Here is a 20,334-nt window from a genome sequence, read left to right as displayed (position 1 = left end):
TTACTGTTTGTTTTGTTGGTGGGTTTTGAAAGAGGCTAATTGAAAAATGCTGTGGCTGAATGTTATCTAGAGGGCAGTTTTTCTTTTTTTTTGGTCAGTTGATTTTGGTCATTTGGCAGCTTTTTATGCAGTGGCATAAGCTGTTTGCTACTGCAAAACCATTTCTAGTTAAATTTGGAGAGGTTTACAGTACTTTTCTTTTTTCTGTTGTTCAACATCTAATTTGAGGTAGACTTGACTTTCAGAGATCACATCGACCTAAGTGTTGACTCGGTGAAAACTCTGAAAAATCGAGCATGTCTGGAAATCAGGTGTCTCCTGCCCATCTTTCAGAGATGTCAGATTTTGAGTATATAAATGGTAGAGATTAAGTGCAGCTAGTAGTGCTACAGCATTGTTATTAACTTGCATTGACTGTCTGGTATATGCTTACTTGAATTTACAAATCAGGGCATTATGGAAAATTTATATTGTACAATACAAATTATATTGAAAAACTAAAGATTCATTTAACTTACATAAGAAGACAAACAAATACCCAATGGATTGACAGTTAAAACCCACAGTCTTAAACAGAAAACATACAAACTTTTAAAATATTTCTTTTGAGAAATACAAACCTATTTTGCTACTCACAGCAGTACAGAACTCTCACTCCTTGTCCTCCTTCCTTGTTCTCTCTTCACAAATTTCTAGGCACCACATACCACTCACACCAGGGACACTTCAGGCAGAATTGTACTTTCTATTGCACAGCATAGTTTGTGTTTTAAATGTGGGGGGTTTGCCATCTGAAATTGGCTGTAGGACTGAACTGCCACATAATTCACAGCAGGCACAGAAATGTGCTGAACTGCAGCTCAGGTTATTGCTTTCAAACTGATGTGATGCATCTTTTTAAAAAATCAAATGGGGTATCACGATATAAACCAGAAAGCACAGCTGATTTTACAGCCTTGCATGCTAGAATATCAGCTAGGATATCAGCTGTTCATATCAGCAAGGATGAACTGGTATGGGTGATTTGTTAGCAGGGAAAGTCAGAAACCACTGCCCCAAGTTTTCTTGGGACTGGTGCAAATGCAAAATGCAAAAAAAAAACGAGAACAGATCCCCAGAAGGAGAAGATAGGAGGAAAAATTCAATTCAACCAACTCAAAAATTGTTCTCAGTGAGCAGGGAGAAGATAAGGAATGGGTGAATTTCTGATCCACAAAGAAAGCTATTGTGTGAAGCATGCATCTAAGATGAGAACAAAAGATAAAGTGTTATCTAGATTTGACAAGAAGCGGGAGATTAGTTTAACAATGGTGAGAACTGGCAAATATGAGGCTTAGCAGATAGCATCAGGATGGAGAGAGATTGTTCTTGGAGATTCTCATTGCTTTATTTTGGATCCAGTCTTGCTCCATTGATAGTGGTGGCCTCGTCAGGAAACAGTTTTAGGACTCTGCAAAGAATCACAGAATCAAAGACTATCACAAGAATAAAGGGATCCATACAAGTACATAGAGTCTAACTCCCTGTGGTTAAGAATTTTCATTCTTAGTAAGAAGCAGTGCGTGCTATACTTGCAGAATGTGTGCAAGGATTCTTGTGTATGGTATTGAACAGCTTGTCTGTGGGATCTGGCTGAAGAAAATGGTTTTGTGACCTCACATCTCAGTCCTCAGTGTAAACAATCAGCTGCGGTAATCAGCTGGTATCACACATGGACAACATCCTGCCTAGGACTGAAAAAGCATATGCTAAGACAAAGAGTCAGACCACTGTAGGTCAGGGGACAGAACATCTGAAAGAATAGCTGCAATATACTCTGGTTTTAGTGCCTTGAAAGAGTATGGAAGTGTGTCCCGGTTTAGGGCAAATTTGGGAGAAAACCTCCAAAAGGGCCCCCCCCCAGAAAGACAACCCACACGGCCCCTCCCCCCAACCGGTTCGGGAAGGATTTCCTCGGAGAGAAGTGGAAAGAACCTGTTTCTTTAACAGGCCAAGCACCCCCCAGCACACAGAATGAACAATATCGGATGACAAAACTCATTTGCCGCTCTGAAGAGATGACAAATTCAGAAAGTCTCTCCGGTGGGTGCTCACTCTGTTATCAGTCCCTCTGGCGCTGGGAAAGGCTGCAGAGTAGCCCCGGCAGGCTGCAAAGTGTGAGCTCTCGGTGTTTCCCAGGGTCCTGGTCTGGAGCAGGTTGGAACGGTTCCAAGAAAAGGGAAAGAAAAACAGTCCAGGGAAAACTCGGACTGCCTCAGCTAGCTAAACTAACTAACTCAAAAGCAAAAGGAGCGCGGTGTTTTGCCCTGTCCATGCCCAGACAGCAACAGCGGAGCTCTGTGTTCCAGCAGACTGTGGAGGAGTGAGTGTAGTTCTTGATAACAAAATTCTGTGCTTCTTCTTCTCCCCGCCTTCACTCTCAGAGCCAGCCTTGAAGGCACAGAATATAATATCCAGCATAAACAGAACACACGATTGGGGATACAAGCATCATAACGTCACCCTAGGACAGCTCCATACTACAGTGCCCTGGTCATCCAGCAAGAACTAATGTGAGCAACGTATTTGGAAATTTGCAGAGACCGAGACAATATGAAAGTGAGTGTATGCATCCTTACACTTGCAAGTAGTTTTGGTTAATAAAATGCAAGAAGAATTCTTTACCTTGTAATGACTTACATAATCAAGGTACAATAAATATTAACAATTAGAACTGTTGCCATCAGTTAATGTACTTTAAAGGCATTGTACAACAAGTGTGGTAACTTTGCTGGATTTATATTTTCATTAATCCCTGTCAGCAAAAAGGAAGATCAAGATGTTTTGTGGCATGAACTGGATATCTTCAAGGACTTAATTAATAGGAAAAGAATAATACCTGATGCTATGAGGGAAACATATGTCCTTAATAGCAAGGTCTTTTTTTTTTTTTTTTCAAACACAGAAATAGGTGAGGAAAAAAATTAGTTCACCCAAATTAATCATGTGATGTGATGGAGTAAGAAACATAACGTGTTATGTAAACTGAAATGCTCTTCTAGACTGTTTCAGAATACCTGTTTCCAGTAAGGGATAAAACAGTTTGGTGCTGGTGCTGTATTACTTATTTTCACAGGAATAATAATTAAAATCACCGAAAAAAACTTAATTAGATATTGAGAAGGGTGGCAAAGATACTAAAGGCACGGTTTTGTTTTTTTTTAATCTGGCCTTGTGATGACTGCAAAGAAAACTACTTTTCTTTAAATGAAAAGGAGACCGACAGACAGGGAAGGGTATTGGCTACTAACATGTCCAGGAACAGAAAAACGAATTGTTGACTTCAGTGGAAGAGAATTGGATGAGTCTAGAGGCTGGTGCTCTGCCCCTCAGAATGCTTTTACCTGACCAGTACCCCATCAAACAGCCTGGAGTGCAAAACCTCAGAAAACGCTGAGGTTTTTTGGCTTCCACAGACCGGCCAAAGCCGCAGCCAAAGCAGCACCCCCGGAGCAGGGAGCCGGCCCTGCCCAGTCCAAGGAGAACAAGCGACCCCCGCGGCGGGTTCGGGTCGCCCCGCACTCGGCGGCCCCGGCAGAGAGGGCAGCCGGCCCCGGGCTGGCGACACCGGTCGCTCGCTCCCGGTGGGTCCCCCCGTGATGCCGGCGCCGGACGATGCCGGCGGGAGCTCTGAGCCTCAGCCGCCCTATCTCCGATCCGCGCCCCAGCGGGGTCCCGGCCCCGCGTGTCCCTCCGCGGGCGGTGGGTGCGGGGCCAGCAGGGCCCCCGCCCCGGCTTTGTGCCGCCGCTCGCACTTTGCAGGCGCGGCGGGACTGGGAATCCCGGGCGCCCGAGGCAGCCTCGCCTCCTCCTCCTCCTCCTCCTTACCCACCCTCCCCCTCCTCCTCCAGAGCGAGGCGCATGATGGCGGCAGCCGCTGTCGCGGAGGTCAACAGCACCGGCAGCAGCAGCACCGATACCTCGAGCACGGGCGAGGAGGAGAGGATGAGGCGCCTCTTCCAGACCTGCGACGGCGATGGGGATGGCTTTATCAGCAGGTAGCGACAGCGGGAGGCGGCTCTTTGCTAATATGGAGCCGTCCTGTCCTTCCCCTCGCCTCGCGTTCCCCGGCGCTCAACTTGTGGGCGAGTTGGAGCAGTGGTGGGATCTCCGCGGCTCCCGTCCCGCTGCCGCCGGCACCGGAGCCAGGGGCTCCAGCGGGCCTCGGCACCGAGAGCTTCCCGGGATAGCGGGCGAACACTGCCTGCAGCACTTCCACGTCCGCCTGGGCTGAAAGGTGATGATCAGGATTTTATCACCTCGTGCCGTGGGCAAGTGGCTTTTGCAAGTAAACACATAAAAAGCCCGTCGTGGGTAATCTAGGAGAAAACTCATATTGTTCTCCCGGGTCCTATGATTTTGTTTTGGCTTACGGTTTAATCAATATTCTTGTTACACAGTTTGGTTTAAATTCCTCTGGCGGTTCTCAGAGAGTTTGAGGAGTGTCACGCAGGCTGATGGGTTGTGGTGGGGAAGGGTAAGCTTGTACATTTGCAGTAGATACTTGGAAATAAGCCATAGTGGAATGTTTATGTGTCTGGAAGCACTAGCAGTATGTTTTGGTCAGAGCTTGGTTTTGTGGCAGTGGTATTTCTGAGTTCTCACGCCACAATTTAAAAAATACTGAACTTCCAAAGGCGAGATTTCCCAGAGGTCGTGGAAACTTGCATTTTCAAAATGAAACTTCTGCTATTGCCTGCAATTAGTACGTGCCTCTAGAGAACCGGGACAGTGAGGGTATTTCTTAAGTCTGCCATTTAACCTGTAACCTAAGAATATGACCCCAAAGAAAGGCTAAGTAAACTTGAATCCCCACTGCCATCTCTTTAGAGCCAGAAAGTTGTTGAAAATCTGTAACAACTGGCAGTCACTATAGAAAGTTCAAGGGTTGTGATACTTCTTATCTAAACAGGTCCCTGAACACTTTTCCACCCCCTCAGTCTAATGATTATTTTGACAGTTGTGGTTTTGAAATACAAACTTTGAAAACGTGTACTTTCCAACCAGTGTGCTAAGACTGCTTCTCTTTCCATTTGTTTATGGTCTTCATGGAATTTATTCTGATGTCTGAAAACTTGCAATGTTCACGAAAAGTGTGCACTGTCTGTTCAGAGCACACTTGCTCTTCTGTACTGTCATGTTTTTCTGCAATGTGGACTCTGTGTATTTATAATTTAAAGACCTTACTCGGGGAATGTTAATGTTTTAGTGTTTCATACAGACTGTTGAGAGATGCTACCATGACACAAACTACTAATTTCTGATCGACTAATCTACATTCCCTAAGTTTTGTCCCAGATTTGTATTCTGTGTTCTTCAAAGTAGATGTTTCTGAGTGTTGCTTGAACTACAGGGTTGAAAACGTCAGGATATGTCTGAGTAGAGACATTGGATTTCATGACAAACTGGCTATAAAGTCCAGGGCCTGGGTGGTGGTTGAAAATCCTTCAGGAGATGGTGGGTTCGTTGTTGAAGGTTGCTAATACCTTGCTTCAGAAGGGAGTTGTGCATTCAAGGCAGAACTGGTGTGGCCTTTATCAGAGAACATGGTGTTATAATTTACTGTCTTCCTTTACATCTCTGTATGTGTGACAAAGTAGTGAAGGAATATTTAAGAAATTATCTTTGATGTGACTTTACTTCATCAGGTAGCCTGGGTGATAAGTTGTATAAATGGAATGCCTTTCTTGCTTTCTGTAGATACTCAGTTTTGCTTATACTCTGTTTTATAGCAGTGGCTTATGCAGGAGGAGACTTGTCCACTTGCATTTGGATGTCTTTATAGTATGTACCACCATAGTATTATAGACAACTCTGTCAGGTTTATGGACTCACAGTGTCCCTGTTGAAAGTGTAGCATATGGGGCTTTGTTGTTGTTAGAGCCCTAGTGTTTAGGTTATTGCATCCTTTTTAATGTAATAAATTGAAGGCAAAAAAAGTTATGGCTCCTTTTACACTAAATTTAATCTTGCCATTTTCTGCATGCTGTTTGTCTGGCTTCTGTGTTTGTTTCTTTCTAGGTTTGTTTGTTTGTTTGTTTCATATGGGCCAGTTGCTTGGTTTTCCTGTCCTTCTTGCCCTGCTTCTTTGGACTTCTCTTTGCTCATTCTTGTGGCCAACAATTTTTTTGCCTTTCTTGCAGTCCCACTGGTGATTGGAGGCTGACTTCTGCAGGTCATGATATCTTTCATAGCAGGTTAAACATGGCAATTTAAATGCAATAAATCCTTATAGAGAGGTAAAACCACAGAAGCTAGCACTTTAAAATCATCTCCTTCTTTGTGTATTAGAACTAGACTTGGCTGTGATCTATAACCTATTACTAGCATGAGCTTCTTTTTAAACGCTAGCTTAATTTGAATGCAATGGGGCTGAAATTTGCTGTTTTGCAGGTGCTACTGAGTATAAATTTTATATTTAAAAATTAGTATCCTTTCTGTTTGCAGGCTGAAAGCTTGGTCAGTCATTTCTTTGCCTAGCACATGCAGCAGTTTGTTTATAAGGTTTCTTTTTTTCCAGCTCCAGAGCTGTTAAGGAAAAGAAGATCTTTATACTTACAGCAAAGGCAGGCATTGTGTGTGTGTGAATGTTTATTTAGTTCATATTGCATGGGGGTGTGATAGGTAAAAACCAAATTAGGCCAAATCAGTAATTTGCGAGAGCCAAATTAAAGGTTAACAAAAAGAAATAGAATTTATTTCGCGTATTGGATTGCAGTTTTTGCCAGCCATGAATCAAAGGAGCAAGGCCGAGCCCAGGACTCGACTCTGGGTGAACGCAGCTCTGAGCCCCTGTCGCATCAGAACTGGTGAGTTCACAAAGTCCATTCGAGTGAGTCCAGGTTTTATACTATTGCCAGTTTTCTTTTGTTCCTTTCTCTGTCGGCGAATATTCATACGGTCTTCTGTGTTAGAAGAATCCTATCTGTCGAGCAGACCGGAGAGTCACTCGAATATACATGCAGTTCCCTTGTCCTCCGGGTGGTTGCAGACTCCTGTCTCCTACTTGGACAGAGTTACCTTGGAATACACAACATGCGTCCCCCCGGGAACACATACATGTAAAATAAGGGTTACTGGAACCACGCATTCACATGCTAGTAGATTTACTGGAACAGGGTATTCATAGCTAGTTGCTTTAGGGAACTACGCTGTCTTCCTGTCTTCAGTTATCTGTGGTCGTTATGGGCCGATGATGATGGCTTGGGCGCTCTGAGACTCTCTGAGACTCGGAGTTCCCCCTTCACTTGCTAATTTGGATTTCTATTCAGTGAACACCTGTGGAAGCTACATCCTAATGAGGTAACCGGTTTCCCAATTCCTGTGAAAGATATCTAAAGGTCTGGGTGCGTTTCTATATTGGACCCTGAAGCGTGAGTGAACACACACACACACACACACACTTGTATATATATATGTATATATATATATATATATTTCCAAGGTACAAATGTACAAATATATTTATCTGAGCACGAATTTTAATAATTTATTACAGGGGGAGTTAAGATGTTTGCATTCATAATGACATAGCATGGTATCTCAGCTGTGGCTCAGCTGTGGAAGTGCTTTGTCGTGCATCATCAAAACCTCTTTAAGCAGTAGCCGGGAAGTACGGGCACAGATGGAGAGGAGGAGCATGTCCTGGGATACTGTTTAATTTTCAAGCTCTCACCTGAGATATTGATTGAATTCCAGGCTCTAAATAGGATGATATCAAAGCAATAAAGCATAATTAAGGATTGGTGCCATTGGTGGTTATAATCCAGGAGACACTGAGCTATGGGATATGAAGTGCTAAACCAGTGTCTCTGAGCATTGCATTGTCGTGTGCATATTGAAATTTTGCAGCAGCCAGCTAGAGAAAAGTACTAAGAAAACAACAGAGTTTTAACTTGTTGGCTTGTACTGAAATGGCTTTCAATTCTTTTGGGGTTATTGTTTGTTAGTTCATTATTTTAACATCTTGCAAATATTTGGCATTTTTCTCATACTTCTGCAAGAGGCAATTTCACAAAAACGAAGAAACCAACCAGCCAACCAACCAAAAAGTACCACCTCCCCAACTCAGTTACAAAGTAGGCTGGATTCTGAATGCTTGAGATCAGCTGGATGAGCATTGCTGCGGGCAGAAGGCAGCCTCAAACACTGTTTACAGCAGAACTTTAGTTTTGCAGCTGTAGCTGGATTGTGTTGTTATTAACAAAAAGCTGTTAACTGAAAAAACAGTAATTGCTTTCCTTTGTTTTATTCTGTTTGCATTGAAAAGTTTCTGAATCTGATGTTACAGTTATAAACATTTTCAGTTTCAGAGGGTTGTTGAATTGTCCAGGACACGTGCTTTTCTTTTTTTCTTTTTGATGCTGTTTGCATATTTAGCCTTGAATGCTGGGTTTTTTATGGGTGACAGGCTAGATTAATGTCTTCTTCAAAAACTTAATTGCCTTGTAGCTTTATTATATGTGGATTGTATTGAAATTCCTTTTAGCACACAATGAATTTCATCTTCACTGCAGAAGTCACTAAATGAGTTTTGGGTTACTCTGTTGTAACACTGCAAAATGTAAAGGTAATTTTGAATCTGCAGGAAATACTTTGGCTGTAAAAAAATGAAGGTATGAGCTGTGGAAATAATGAGTGAAAAAAAAATTGATTTTATTATTAAGCTACAAATATGCTAGCTTTCCAATTTTAACTTTTAAGCATGGATAAATAATTTTAGTATTGTGAAGAAAAAAGATAAAGCTAGTGTTTATTTCAGTTAAAACTTTGTCACTTTATTAACAATAATGGAATTAAGTTTTGTTTGTAGAGTTTGTTTGAAAAGAGTTTTGTCTGTGTACACAACTTTTTTTTTACACTGGTCAATATCTTAAAGAAGGTCTTGGAAAAGTAGAGTACCACTACACAGAGTATGATGTTAAAAACCCAGTAAACCTACTAACTTGGTAATGAGCTTATACAGCCTGTTAAAAGGCCATGCAGAATGTGCCTTCTCTAGCCCTGCACAGAAACAGGTAAAAGGAACTAGTTGGATTTGATTTGTTACCCGAGTGGTTTCAGTGGTACATGGCTTTGGGAGCTGAAAATCTTGGGAGTACGGGGTGGTCCTTCCCTTTTTAATGGGTTGTCACAGTAGTAGGATATTGACAGCTTTCTTGCTGAGTGTATTTTGGCACCTGTCCCCCCGGCCCCCTCCAGTGTTTCTGCATCTAGTTCTGCATCTAGTGGCTGCGTGCTGTTAGAGGATAAAACCCAGTATTTTCAAGAAGACAAAGTATTAATCTAGTCATTGTCTTTTTGAGGGAGGAGATTTATTCTTTTATGATCTCTGTTACTCTCCACAGCAGATGTTACCACTTCATTTAACCTTTTTTTCAAGTGTTTGGTTTTACTCATATGCTTCAACTTCTGTGCTTAACATTTAAAGAGGTACTATTGAAGCACTTAAGGACAGATAAAATGAAGCAGCAAAATCAGTATGGGTTGTCTGTGACCAGTCAAGTTACCACTGTTGGTAAAACACTGTTTAATCCATAAGATGACCATTTATGCGAGCATGTTCAGTCAGGATCTCTGAAAACTTACTTTAGGCATGAGTTAATATTCTGCGTCTAGTCTCTGCAGGGTATTCTGTGCTGGTTGAAAGCAGTATCAGGAATGAGGTGTTGTGAGTGCTCAAATGTCAGCAGGCTAGGCAGTGATAAAGCTGTTTATCCTACAAGCAAGAGGTTTCTGAAAGGTCAACTCTAACAGAACAGGTGGAAATGAAAAACTGCCTTTCAAGTCTTGTGAAGAAGTAATATTTATTCTGCTAGTTTTGCAGCTACTGGGATTTCAAATTTCAAAAGAAGTTTGATCCCAGTACTGTACAGTATCCTAAGTCTAGTCTCAATCAGCTGTCTAACAAGGAGACATCATTTAGAAGCAGTCTGCAAAATGTCAGCAAGGTTGGGACAAAGCTTTGCATAGTCCTTGCCTTCAGTCTGGCTCTTCATATAGCTGGGCTGTTCTTACCATGAAGCTAAAAAAGTTAAGCCTGAAGTTAAGCTGCTGCGCTGAGCTTCTTCTCTACTCCCCAGTCAGGGGAGGAGGTGCAGCGGCAGCTAGCTCGACACGCACAGCCAGCACGGGGGGCACTCTCCAGATGCACCGTGGGTGTCTGGAGAGCGCCTGGCTGGAACTTGCGGTAGGCAGCGGCAGGCAAGAGGAAAGAAAAGAGGGACTTCGCTCAGGGGCACAATCCAGAGTTTATTCAGCTCTAGGGGAGCCAACTGGGCAAAGACAAAAGGGGAGGGGGTTACAGGGGATTATATAGGGCAAGCGAGGAAGGGATGCGGCTAGCAGAGTAACCAATCATGTCATTTAGGGGTGTGGCTAAAAACTTAACAGACAGCAGGAGGGGACCAATGGGAACAAGTTGTGGGTGGGGCACCAGCTCCTGAACCAATCACCCCGCAGCTTGCAGGGAACTTTCTAGAAAGGGGGGAAAGGCTGACAAATGATGGACAGAGATCTGGGGTGGGGTTAAGGGAATGACAAAGGGAAAATTGGGTGAAACCAACTCAGGAAACAAAGGGGGTAACATAGCAACTGGTGGGAAAAGGGAGCCTAGACAAAACCAGCCGTGGGGAGAAACATACATGAGTAGGAATACACGAAGAACTAAACCAAGCACATCACAACATCAATACAGGATTTTATTCTCACTTGAGGTCTGGACTATTTGCTCTGTATTTTTTTTAAACCAGCTCAGTTTTAGAAATTCCAGGCGGGGGAAGTCCCAAATCTCCAAAACTCCCAATCCACCCCCACCAAACCTTGGTAAAATGTACTTTGTTCTTGCACTGGTGCTTTAGTTTGTCTTGAAAACAGTTTCAGCTCCCAAATTCTGTTCCTAGGCTTAATTTTAGTCTTCATCCATCTCCATTAGGAGGCTGTCACAAGGTTTCTGATCCATGTAACTGAAGGGTTGCTTTTATATGGATACAGTGCAATACTTACTGTATGCCGAGTGAAACAGTGACTGGAAGCACTGTGCTGTTTCTCACATGATTTTAGTCTGTTTTTTCTGTTTCTCCTGGTACTTGCCTTAGTCAGTGATTCCACGGTTGTATAGAATTTTGTCCAACTGTGTCTTCCACAGGTCCTCTTGGAGCATCATAACCAAAAAAAGCATTAAGTTACAGGGAAAGCCTGAAGGATGGATCTGTATGAAAAGCCATAGAGACATACTTAGTTTAGAATGAAAGAAAAGGTATCCCCTTTGTTAAATATTGTGTCTAGAAAATACACCAAGAATCAACATTCATTAAGGGATTATGTATTTCAAAGTCTGTATTTCTTACAGCTGGTACACAGTCAAAGGAATGTATTCAAACTTGAATTGTCTGAACATACTGTATTTTTTAATTGGTTAGCGCTCCAGTTCTTATGTAAACATCAGACACCTGAAGGATGTTTTAGCTGGAGCTGTTAACGTTTTAAAGTTAGTGAAGTTACTCGGTGTATTTTATATATTGCTTTTATCTTTCCTCATTGGCACTATTAGTCTGGTAAAAGGGATTAAACTATTTATCTCCGCCTTTTTGTTACTTGGTATTACTGTATTTTCTTTCTTAGGACCTTGTTGTCCATATAGATTGTACTGTGGAAAAACTGACCAAACAGTAATTCACTTGAAAATACAAATGTCAAATTTTTGATCCCTTTCTAGCTGGCTTCTAAGCAGTGAAGTTATTTGTTATATTTATTAATTTTGTTATTGATTTTTATGTATTTATTTGATTGAGATTGTTGCGAATACTATGCTAGTTGGGTTATTACTGTAAGAGAAATTAATCAATCTTTAAAGTCAGTAATTTCCCTTTTGTGATGAAAAGAAAAAGTAATTGTTAAACTAGGATTTTTTTTTTGCCTTGTGTTTTCTTGGGTTTCTTGGTGGCAATTCTGAAAGATCAACTTCACAAATACACTCTGTTGCTTTCTTCCCAAGGGTGATAGGGAGTTCAGGCTCTTTTAAGATGCTTTGGTGCTTAGTCTTTCTAGCAACTCCATAGCCCTGGGTTTATAATATAGGAACCATTGGTGGCTGTTCTAGCAGTATGACTGGGAAGGTAAATATTTGGGTTTGTTTAGCTCATGTATGATTGCATTTTCTGTTTACAGCAGACAAGGCAGTTGGCACTCTCCTTAATCACTGTTGGTTAGCTTGTGGTCCTAGGGAGCAACTTTCTGTATGTTTTTCGAATTAATTTGCCAAAACCTGTTGTTTAAAATTCATGGATGGGTTGACTGAGTTGGGAGGCACTTGAATGAGAGAAGAGCTCTTCCTGTTAACTCTTTGTATTTATTTGTATTTACTGTTTGAGGGTGCCACGTGCAAATACTTTGCTGGTAGTTGTGGATGGATTCTAAGATTATTTTTAAATTCTCTTTGTCTCTGTTTGCTTGGATAGGCTAGAGATACCTGACATTGATTGAAGCAGCAGGTCATACATGTTTTGATTGGGAGTAAGGAACTTCACAAAATACTTGGGCACCTGGCCTTTCTTGCAAATATATACCCCTAATCTGTGCACCTGCACTCTTTACACAATGAATTGTGAATAGCTAGCGGAGGGTTTAATGATTTTTTTAAGTCAGCCTGTTCTGCCAGATGATGATCTGCTGTGCATCATCCTGAAGTTTCTTGCTGTCTGCACTAGAATTTGTTCAAAAATTGCCTTAGCTGTATACTAGTTCAGTAAGAAATATTTCTTTTCAGCTTGGCCATTTAATAGTTAACTTTATGTGGCTGTGTGACTTTTAATGTTGGCACAAGATGGTGGAGGGGGGGTAAGAAACAAGATTGGGAGTTAGTTGTGATCCCTCTGGTGGTGTCCTCTTGATTTTTAAACATGCTTCACTCCAAATCAGCCAAGAAATCTCACTAAAAGTTAATTCATTTTCAGAAGTGTAAGAGGGTAAGAGAGACTTTACTGAGATTCTGATATCTCAGGTGGTAGATAAAAGGCATTAACAAGGCTTGTGTTGTGCCTAAATGAGTGGTGTCCAAAGGATGGGCTTCAAATGACATCTGAAGGAAAAGTTATGCTGTGGATACATAGGTTTTCAAATCCACTGCATTTTTACTATGAATGTTCACATGCATCTTTTAGAAAAAATAGTACATACGTTGAATTCATCCTAGTGCATTGAGTTTTGCATTAATTGACCTATGTTAATTAATGTCTCCATAATGCTAAATTGTAATCAACACATTCAATTCTGCAGCAGTCCTTTTTATATTTGATATAAAAGAACAATATTTATGTAGTATTAGTGCTTATTTGATTAAATCTTGTATGTAATTTTTGATGGTGAGCCAGGTAGCAGAGACCAGACCATCTCTGAATGAGAACTTTGCTCCCAATAGTTCCTGACCACGTGGAAGAGTCTGTAGGTTGAATTGTGTATTAGCAGTATACTTGAAACCAGTGAACAGCACAAAAGAAAGCGTAGAATGGCAGAGATTCTATTGACAAACTGCTTTTCCTCTCACGGATGGATCTTTGTTTGCCTGCAGCAGTTCAGTCTCCAGCAATGAGACCCTTATGCAGTTTGTGCTTTCAGTACAGAGCAGGTGATCAGAGCACAAAGTTTAAGCTATTTCTCCTGAGTAGAATATGTATTTGTTGTGTCATTTGTTAAATATGTTTCTGTTCTGAAGGGTACCTACTGCAGGCTGGCTGTCTTGTCCATATCTAGTGTGAGGTGGGAGAGAGACACGCACAGACATGCTGAGGAGGGGAGGGAACCATCCCCTGCTTCCCCAGAGGAAGGGGTGGTGGTGTAGGCTGCATGCTTGGAATAGTATCGCGAGAGGCAGCCAAGGCAGGACAGAGCTGTGAAGCAGAAGCTCAGATGGTTGAATTATGAATAAGGCATACAGGGTTTTGAGGCTGGCTGATTGTTAACCCTATCTTTTTCCTGATGATGCTCAGTGTTGTGCATCTGGATCAAGTTGCAAGTTAGTTGTGAACAGGCACTGGAATGTACAGAAATTGAAACTAGCAGGGAGTATCAAGTGTAAAATTGTTCCACAATTTAGGAACAGTTTTGAAAAAGTGACAAAAAAACCAGAAAGAGTACCCAAGAGAGGGAGTCAGTGAAGTGCTGATGATGCTAAGGTGTGTGAGATTTTTGTTTTGCTTTGTTTTGCTTTCTACATTGAAAATAATACATGTAGTGAGATTGTTCCAGCAAATAGGACTGGTAACAAATACCTTGGACAGTGAGGGAAGAAAGAAGTAGAAGAGTGCTTGGATTTGTTTTACTTAGTTGTACTTGGAGATTTTCATATAATAATCCTAAAGACAACCTGGGAATTATTTCCATTCTTTTTCCCTGAGCTCTTCTAAAAGACAGAAGAACAGAAAATGGGGAAAGGTAAAATATGCTGCTTTTTTAAAAAAAATGTATTGAGGTGGTGGTCAGTCAACAGACAACTTGCTGAATATGGATTTGTTAAGAAAAAGTTAGGTTGAACTCATCTCATCTAGATCTAGTGTCAGCCATTTGTGGTGGGAGTGAAACAAGAGACGCCCTTTGTCTTGTCTATTTTAAGGCTTTTGATGTTGTTTTATGACACTTGTAGGCAAGCCAAGGAACTAGACTGAGACTTCAATTCAGTTTTTTTTTTTTCCTGAGCTATACTCAGAGCTCATTAGACACCTGGGCTTTGTTTGACAACTAAAATACTGTATAAAATTGAAATCAGAAGGATGGCCTGGATCAAATCAGCATTATTAAGAATTAATGATCGTGTTATAAATGAAGTGCCAATTAAGCCAGATCAATAATTTGCGAGAGCCAAATTATGATAATATAACAAAGTATAAATTTTATTTCGTGTTCGAATTCACAATTTAAGCTATCCACGAATCAAAAAGGACAGAGCCAAGCCCGGGACTTTGGCTCAGGGTGACACACATACACAGCTCTGAGCCTCCATCGCGTCAGAGCACCTTTGCCATGTCCTAGTCCAGTTTTTATACTCTTTTTCTTGCCCGGAGCAAGGATGTCTTCTGTCCTTTTCATAATCAGACAAGTTTCCAATGATTCTCCAGACGCAGGACAATACTATCAGATGGGTAGACAGTCCAATCTCTGGAGTCTTGGGAATAATTCATTGGTCCTTGTCTTCTGCTAGACGAGTTCTCAAAAGCCAAAAGCCACATTGTAATACACAAAACCACTTTCTGGGAATACATACATGTTAACCAGTCTTTTACTGGTAGTCTTTTACAGTCTTTACATGTTAGTGGATTTCCCCGAAACAGACTATGGGTTAGGTGAATTATCATAAAATATGCTATCTCTCTAGTTATCTGTGGTCAGGTGTGCCACTGATGTCTTACTCCCTGATTCAGTAAAGATTTCCAGTTCCTGTGCTGTCTCCTTTTCTTCACATGTAAATTCTGCAAGACTATAGGTGGTATGCGTAAGACAACTGATTTCCCAATCCTGAACGTTTCAGTGTAAACCTCCTCTCTTGGCTTTGGCAACTGGTCTGGGCATGTTCCTCTTAGCAGTTTTCCTTTGGTCAGTGTAGCTATAAACCTTTAATATCCTTAGAGCTATGTTTAGTATATTCATAATACTATATTTATAATAACACAATACCTTTGATATATTTATAACATGATAATGTTTTATTTGCCTATGAATTTTGATATACCTATAACAATCTGGATGACATAATGATGGGTAAACTTTCTTAAATCTGAGATGACATCAAGCTAAGGAAAATTGGAGACTTGCTGTGGGGTAAGAGTCACAATTGGTGCTGACAGATGAAGCTATTGCTTGAAAAAAATCAAGTGACATAAAATAGGGATAAGCAGACATAAGCACATTTGGTGGTACCCATACAGGATGTGTGCTTGATGAAAAACTTCATGAGATTTATAGTGGTTCTCAAGTTAAACTTGAATTAACAAAATTGTTCCATTGCAGAACAGGACTTCTGCTTTCACCTTCTAGTCTCTTTTCAGTGTATGCTTTAAGCTGAAGTCTAGTTCTCTGTGCTGTCATCCATTCAGTTGGTGGATCATTTAGAGAAAGACAAGAGCAGCTTATGATGATTGGAGATTAAAAAAATAATTTTTTTTATTCAAAAGAAGGTGGAACATCTGATTACAGGCTTTAAATATGTAAAGACTGTTTTGCTTACCCACTGGTATTGCAAAAATCACGGCAACCTCGGACAAGGGGAGAGAAAAATGACGAGGCATCTGACTCCATCTTCAGAAGGCTGATGAAGTACTTTATTCTATAAATCTAAAATTGAATCTCCCATGCACTCACAAGCTCAACTGCACTCATCCATGACTCTCGCTGACTGCTTGTGACTGTCCGCAGACAGTCCAGCACAGACACACTCTTGGCCCTGATAGGGCCAGGGAACAAAACATCCTCACTTTTGGGTAAACAATCCACATTCCATTCTACTTTGGCACAACACAGGCACAGCAATAAGAACAGGCACAGTGATAAGAACTGTGTTTTTCTTTCTCTGTTGTTCAGAGAACGTGAGTCCCAGCTATATTCCTGGGAAAAGCTCTGCCTTGCTTTTCTCCATGAGGAGAAATGTGGCAATACACTGTAATGGTAGAAAACAGTGTCTTAACTTCCTTTTTGAAGGAGCAATCCGAATTGTATCTGGGAAAATTGAAATAAGGCAATTTGCAGAAGAGAACAGTGAAGTGCTAGGGCAGAGCACACGTGGAGGTTGTGGTACTCTTAAAAAGCAGCTTAGACACCTATCCATGAGTGATGATACTTTTTTAAGTCTGGTATGTTTTCTGCACTGGAAGGTCTTACTTGCCTGTCTTCCTCTGTTTAAGAGTTTGTCTGCTGAGTTACACAATTTGTCTCTTGTGCTTATAATCAGGCAAATGTGCAAGATCCCATATAGTGCCATATAGACTTCCATTATACAGAACTCAGTGGTTACAGAGTAAATATCCCCTTGTGGGACCGCGGTCTGGTTTAGTAACCTTTTTTCCCCCCATTTCTTTCGACTTTATGTTTAGACTTTGCTTTATTTCCTTCATAAATGGGGACGAATATAGAAAAAAAGTCCTATAAAACTATCAAATGTCAGTCAATGCTCTTATGTCTTCCTAAGTTTTCATGTAGCATGAAAAAAATCCATCTGCATGAATTCTCTTCCTGATCACAATGAGATGTTAAAACTGAAGCTTCAGTGTGATTTTTCAGATCCCAGTATCAACAGTATTACTGCTCAGCATTTTAACAAGCGTGTCCAGCTGATGTGCCTGTTCTCTATCCCATCCTGCCTCACATTATTCATGCCTTGCCAAACACATCAGCTTCACTGAAATGGCTCATTTACAATTATTGCCCGGTGCCGACAATGCATTTGATACACAGAAAATAGGGAGCATTGGGACAGCCATAAGGAAATGGAGCTTTACGTTAAAAGTGAACAAAATGGGCATTACTGTATATCTTATACTTTCATTTTAAAAAGGGTTGATTAATACTACTACATAGTCTGGCACTAGGAGGTAAACCCAAAGAAAATACTCTTGAAACAAAATGCATTTTGTTTATTGATGCAGAGAGTATTCCAAATATACACATAAAAATTGTTTACACATCAATTTGTCAGTTGTTTTATGTATGAATAGCAGTGATGGTCATGAATGCAGTTTATTAAGCTGAAATGGGAACTTCAGACTTTTTTTCCTAAGAAGAACTTTCAGGCAGATGTATGGTCGCAGGAAACTTGTGGTTCTTCATTCTTTGCCCTTTTCTAAGGACATCCAGGTTGCAGCAGGTGGAAAATTTCAGCAATTCTGAAGCTGTCCTCATTATTCCTTATGAAGCTGTAACTTCAGTCTTGCCCTACCACTTCCTTTAAAAGATAATATGGAAATGCTGACTTAGTCTTATCAGGATGATCCGTGCCTGATAAAGTAATTGCTTCTGTATTGCTAAACCATCAAAATTGGTAATAATTGAGGAAATTGGAGAGCAAAAAATAACCTCTTAAAGTATTTCTATGTGAAAATGTCTGTGGAGAAGTAATTGTTTAGATAATGACAAAGGTAATAAAATCTGTTTCTGAGGCTAAATTAATTAGACATCAGAAATTTCTTTTTTGGTGGTTGTTGCTGATTCTGGAAATTATTTCTGCTGTGGGTGTTTTTTCTCTTTCCTAGTCTACCTGCCACCTAGTTCCATCTGCTAGTGAACTTCTTTAAGTTTTCTTCTCTTCTGTAAAGTCAAGACATGTTTTAGGCCTTGGGTGGACCACAAAACTACATAAATTCTCCATCCAGCACCTGCTGTAGGTGAGGACATTGTTTTTATTCATGCTTTTCAGACAGCAGTGAACATTGTCTTTTAGTCTGGTAACCTTCTGAAGTGCTCTCTGTAGTTGGGCAATCTTTTTTTGCTAAAGATTATAGTGTCATAGAGGGCTTCTGTGATACACACTCACTGTGGTTTCTGCTTTCTTGGCATTTCAGATGACAATGAATTTATTTGTGTGTTACTTCTGTTCATCCAGATTAAGAAATAAGCATTTTGATTCAGCCTGCCTCGTGATGCTTAGAGCCTCTTACCTTATAATTTCTTTACCCATGTAAAACTCTGTTAGAAGTTTATTCAGAACAAAAGGTGTCATTCTGTGAGCTTTTCGGAAGACTTCTGACTGCAGACGAGCAGAGTTCTGGGATTGTTGCCAGGATTGTTTGCCTGCAGCTGCTCATAGAAAAGTCAAAGCTGGAGAGCTGATGTGACTCTGTGGCTTAAGTAGTGAGGGGCTTGACTTGCTGTGAGAGTCAGAGCAAATGGAGCAGTGGGTCCAGGACGCTCTGGAGATTGGTGGCTGCACCAGGGACTTAAACTAAACAGCCTCCTACCAAGAACAGAAGTGATCCGGAGTAATTTTAGTACATTTTTTAGATCAGCAACTTCTTATTGCCTCTGAGTGCTCTGGTCAACAGTCCTTTTTAGATTAGTCATTTCTAAATTAATGTTTCAAATAGATTACTGTTTATCTACAATATTGGTCTAGAAGTGACTCATGACACTACTGCATGGAACAGGTTTTCCTACACTGTTTGTTTATTTACTCTTATTTGCCTCTAGGGAGCTTGGCTGCATTTATGATTTTGACTTCCCTCTTCAAAGGTGTTTCTGCACCTAGATGGCAAGTTGTGTTAGCAAAGATTAAATGTTTCCTGGCAAAATGATGATACCTTTCTACTAGCTGAAGTTTTAAATAGTTTTAAGAAAATAACATGTTTTCTCCTTGGTGTTATGTAGTGGTACAATCTTTGAGAGATTTCCTTTATAAATCAGTTTTTATTTGTATAACACCTTTAGATTGCAGGGAACCAGGAACAGGGTTTGGACATGTTCCTGTGGGCTGTAGTGAAATAGAAGCTTTAAAATTCTCATGAGCAGGGCCATGTAAGGTGTGCTGCTAGTGCCACAGCCTCCACCTGCCCCAGTATAGCAGATTAATTCTTCTGGAGCCAGGACAACAGGCCTGTGTCCTGGAATCCCATGGCAAAATCACCCTGCACTTCTTTTCCTGGTAGTCATTTCAAAATTAGCATACCTCTGCAGAGTCCCTCAGTCTGAGGCTATGTCTGATCTGTTCCAAGAGAACAGACATAGACATAGCTGAATTGTATCTGTCACTCCCTAGGTAAAAATCTGAATGTGCTCTCATCCTTATTTTTCTTTGCAACATCCTTGTGAGATTGTATTTTTGTTGTTTTAATTTTTTAAAACAAGGAACTGAGCCATGGACATTGTTTATTAATTGATCAGATTCAAATCTAAGATCAAAACTCTGAGCAAAAACTGAATTGCAAGTAATAATAGCTTATGTTTGGCCTATGCAATTCATTCTTCTGTAATAAAGTTATTTCGTATCATAAGTAGAGATTTGGTTGCTTTCTGTTATTTTTGTTGGAGTTTTGTTTGTTTTTAAACTACATAGTAATGTTGTTATCATTATTATTATCATCATCATTATTATTGTCATCATTATCATAATTCTCATCATCATTACTTTTTATTGTAAACAACTTTATTGTAAACAACTCTGACAAGAATTCTGTTTCTGCAGCTCTGGAATTTCTGCATAGAAGAGACTTACAGACCTCCACCCGATGTACAACTTCTTTATGTAGAATAGAATGGGCCTTGAATCTGATAATAAATTACTTGATTGAAGCTCTTCATGCAAGAACTTTGAGTATTTCA

General features: G+C 40.6%; 1 protein-coding gene across 3 annotated transcripts in view; it reads left to right on the top strand.

The window, feature by feature from the left end:
- Nucleotides 1-3,468: 3,468 nt before the first annotated feature.
- The window catches only part of MCC (MCC regulator of WNT signaling pathway), a 193,050-nt gene continuing 176,184 nt past the window's right edge, over nucleotides 3,469-20,334 (top strand). Inside the window, exon 1 of one of the 3 annotated variants that reach the window (XM_038124871.1) lies at nucleotides 3,469-4,037. In XM_038124871.1, the coding sequence (XP_037980799.1) occupies nucleotides 3,655-4,037 (383 nt within the window). In that variant the 5' untranslated portion in view covers nucleotides 3,469-3,654. Of the gene's footprint in view, nucleotides 4,038-18,272; nucleotides 18,405-20,334 lie in introns of those variants that run through there. The other 2 variants (XM_038124873.1, XM_038124872.1) reach the window with 2 other exon arrangements.

The sequence above is a fragment of the Motacilla alba genome, chromosome Z, assembly GCF_015832195.1.
Source record: "Motacilla alba alba isolate MOTALB_02 chromosome Z, Motacilla_alba_V1.0_pri, whole genome shotgun sequence".
In the NCBI taxonomy this organism is placed as follows: Eukaryota; Metazoa; Chordata; class Aves; order Passeriformes; family Motacillidae; genus Motacilla; species Motacilla alba.
Note: the sequence above shows the minus strand (reverse complement) of the source record. Positions and strands in the feature narration are given on the sequence as shown.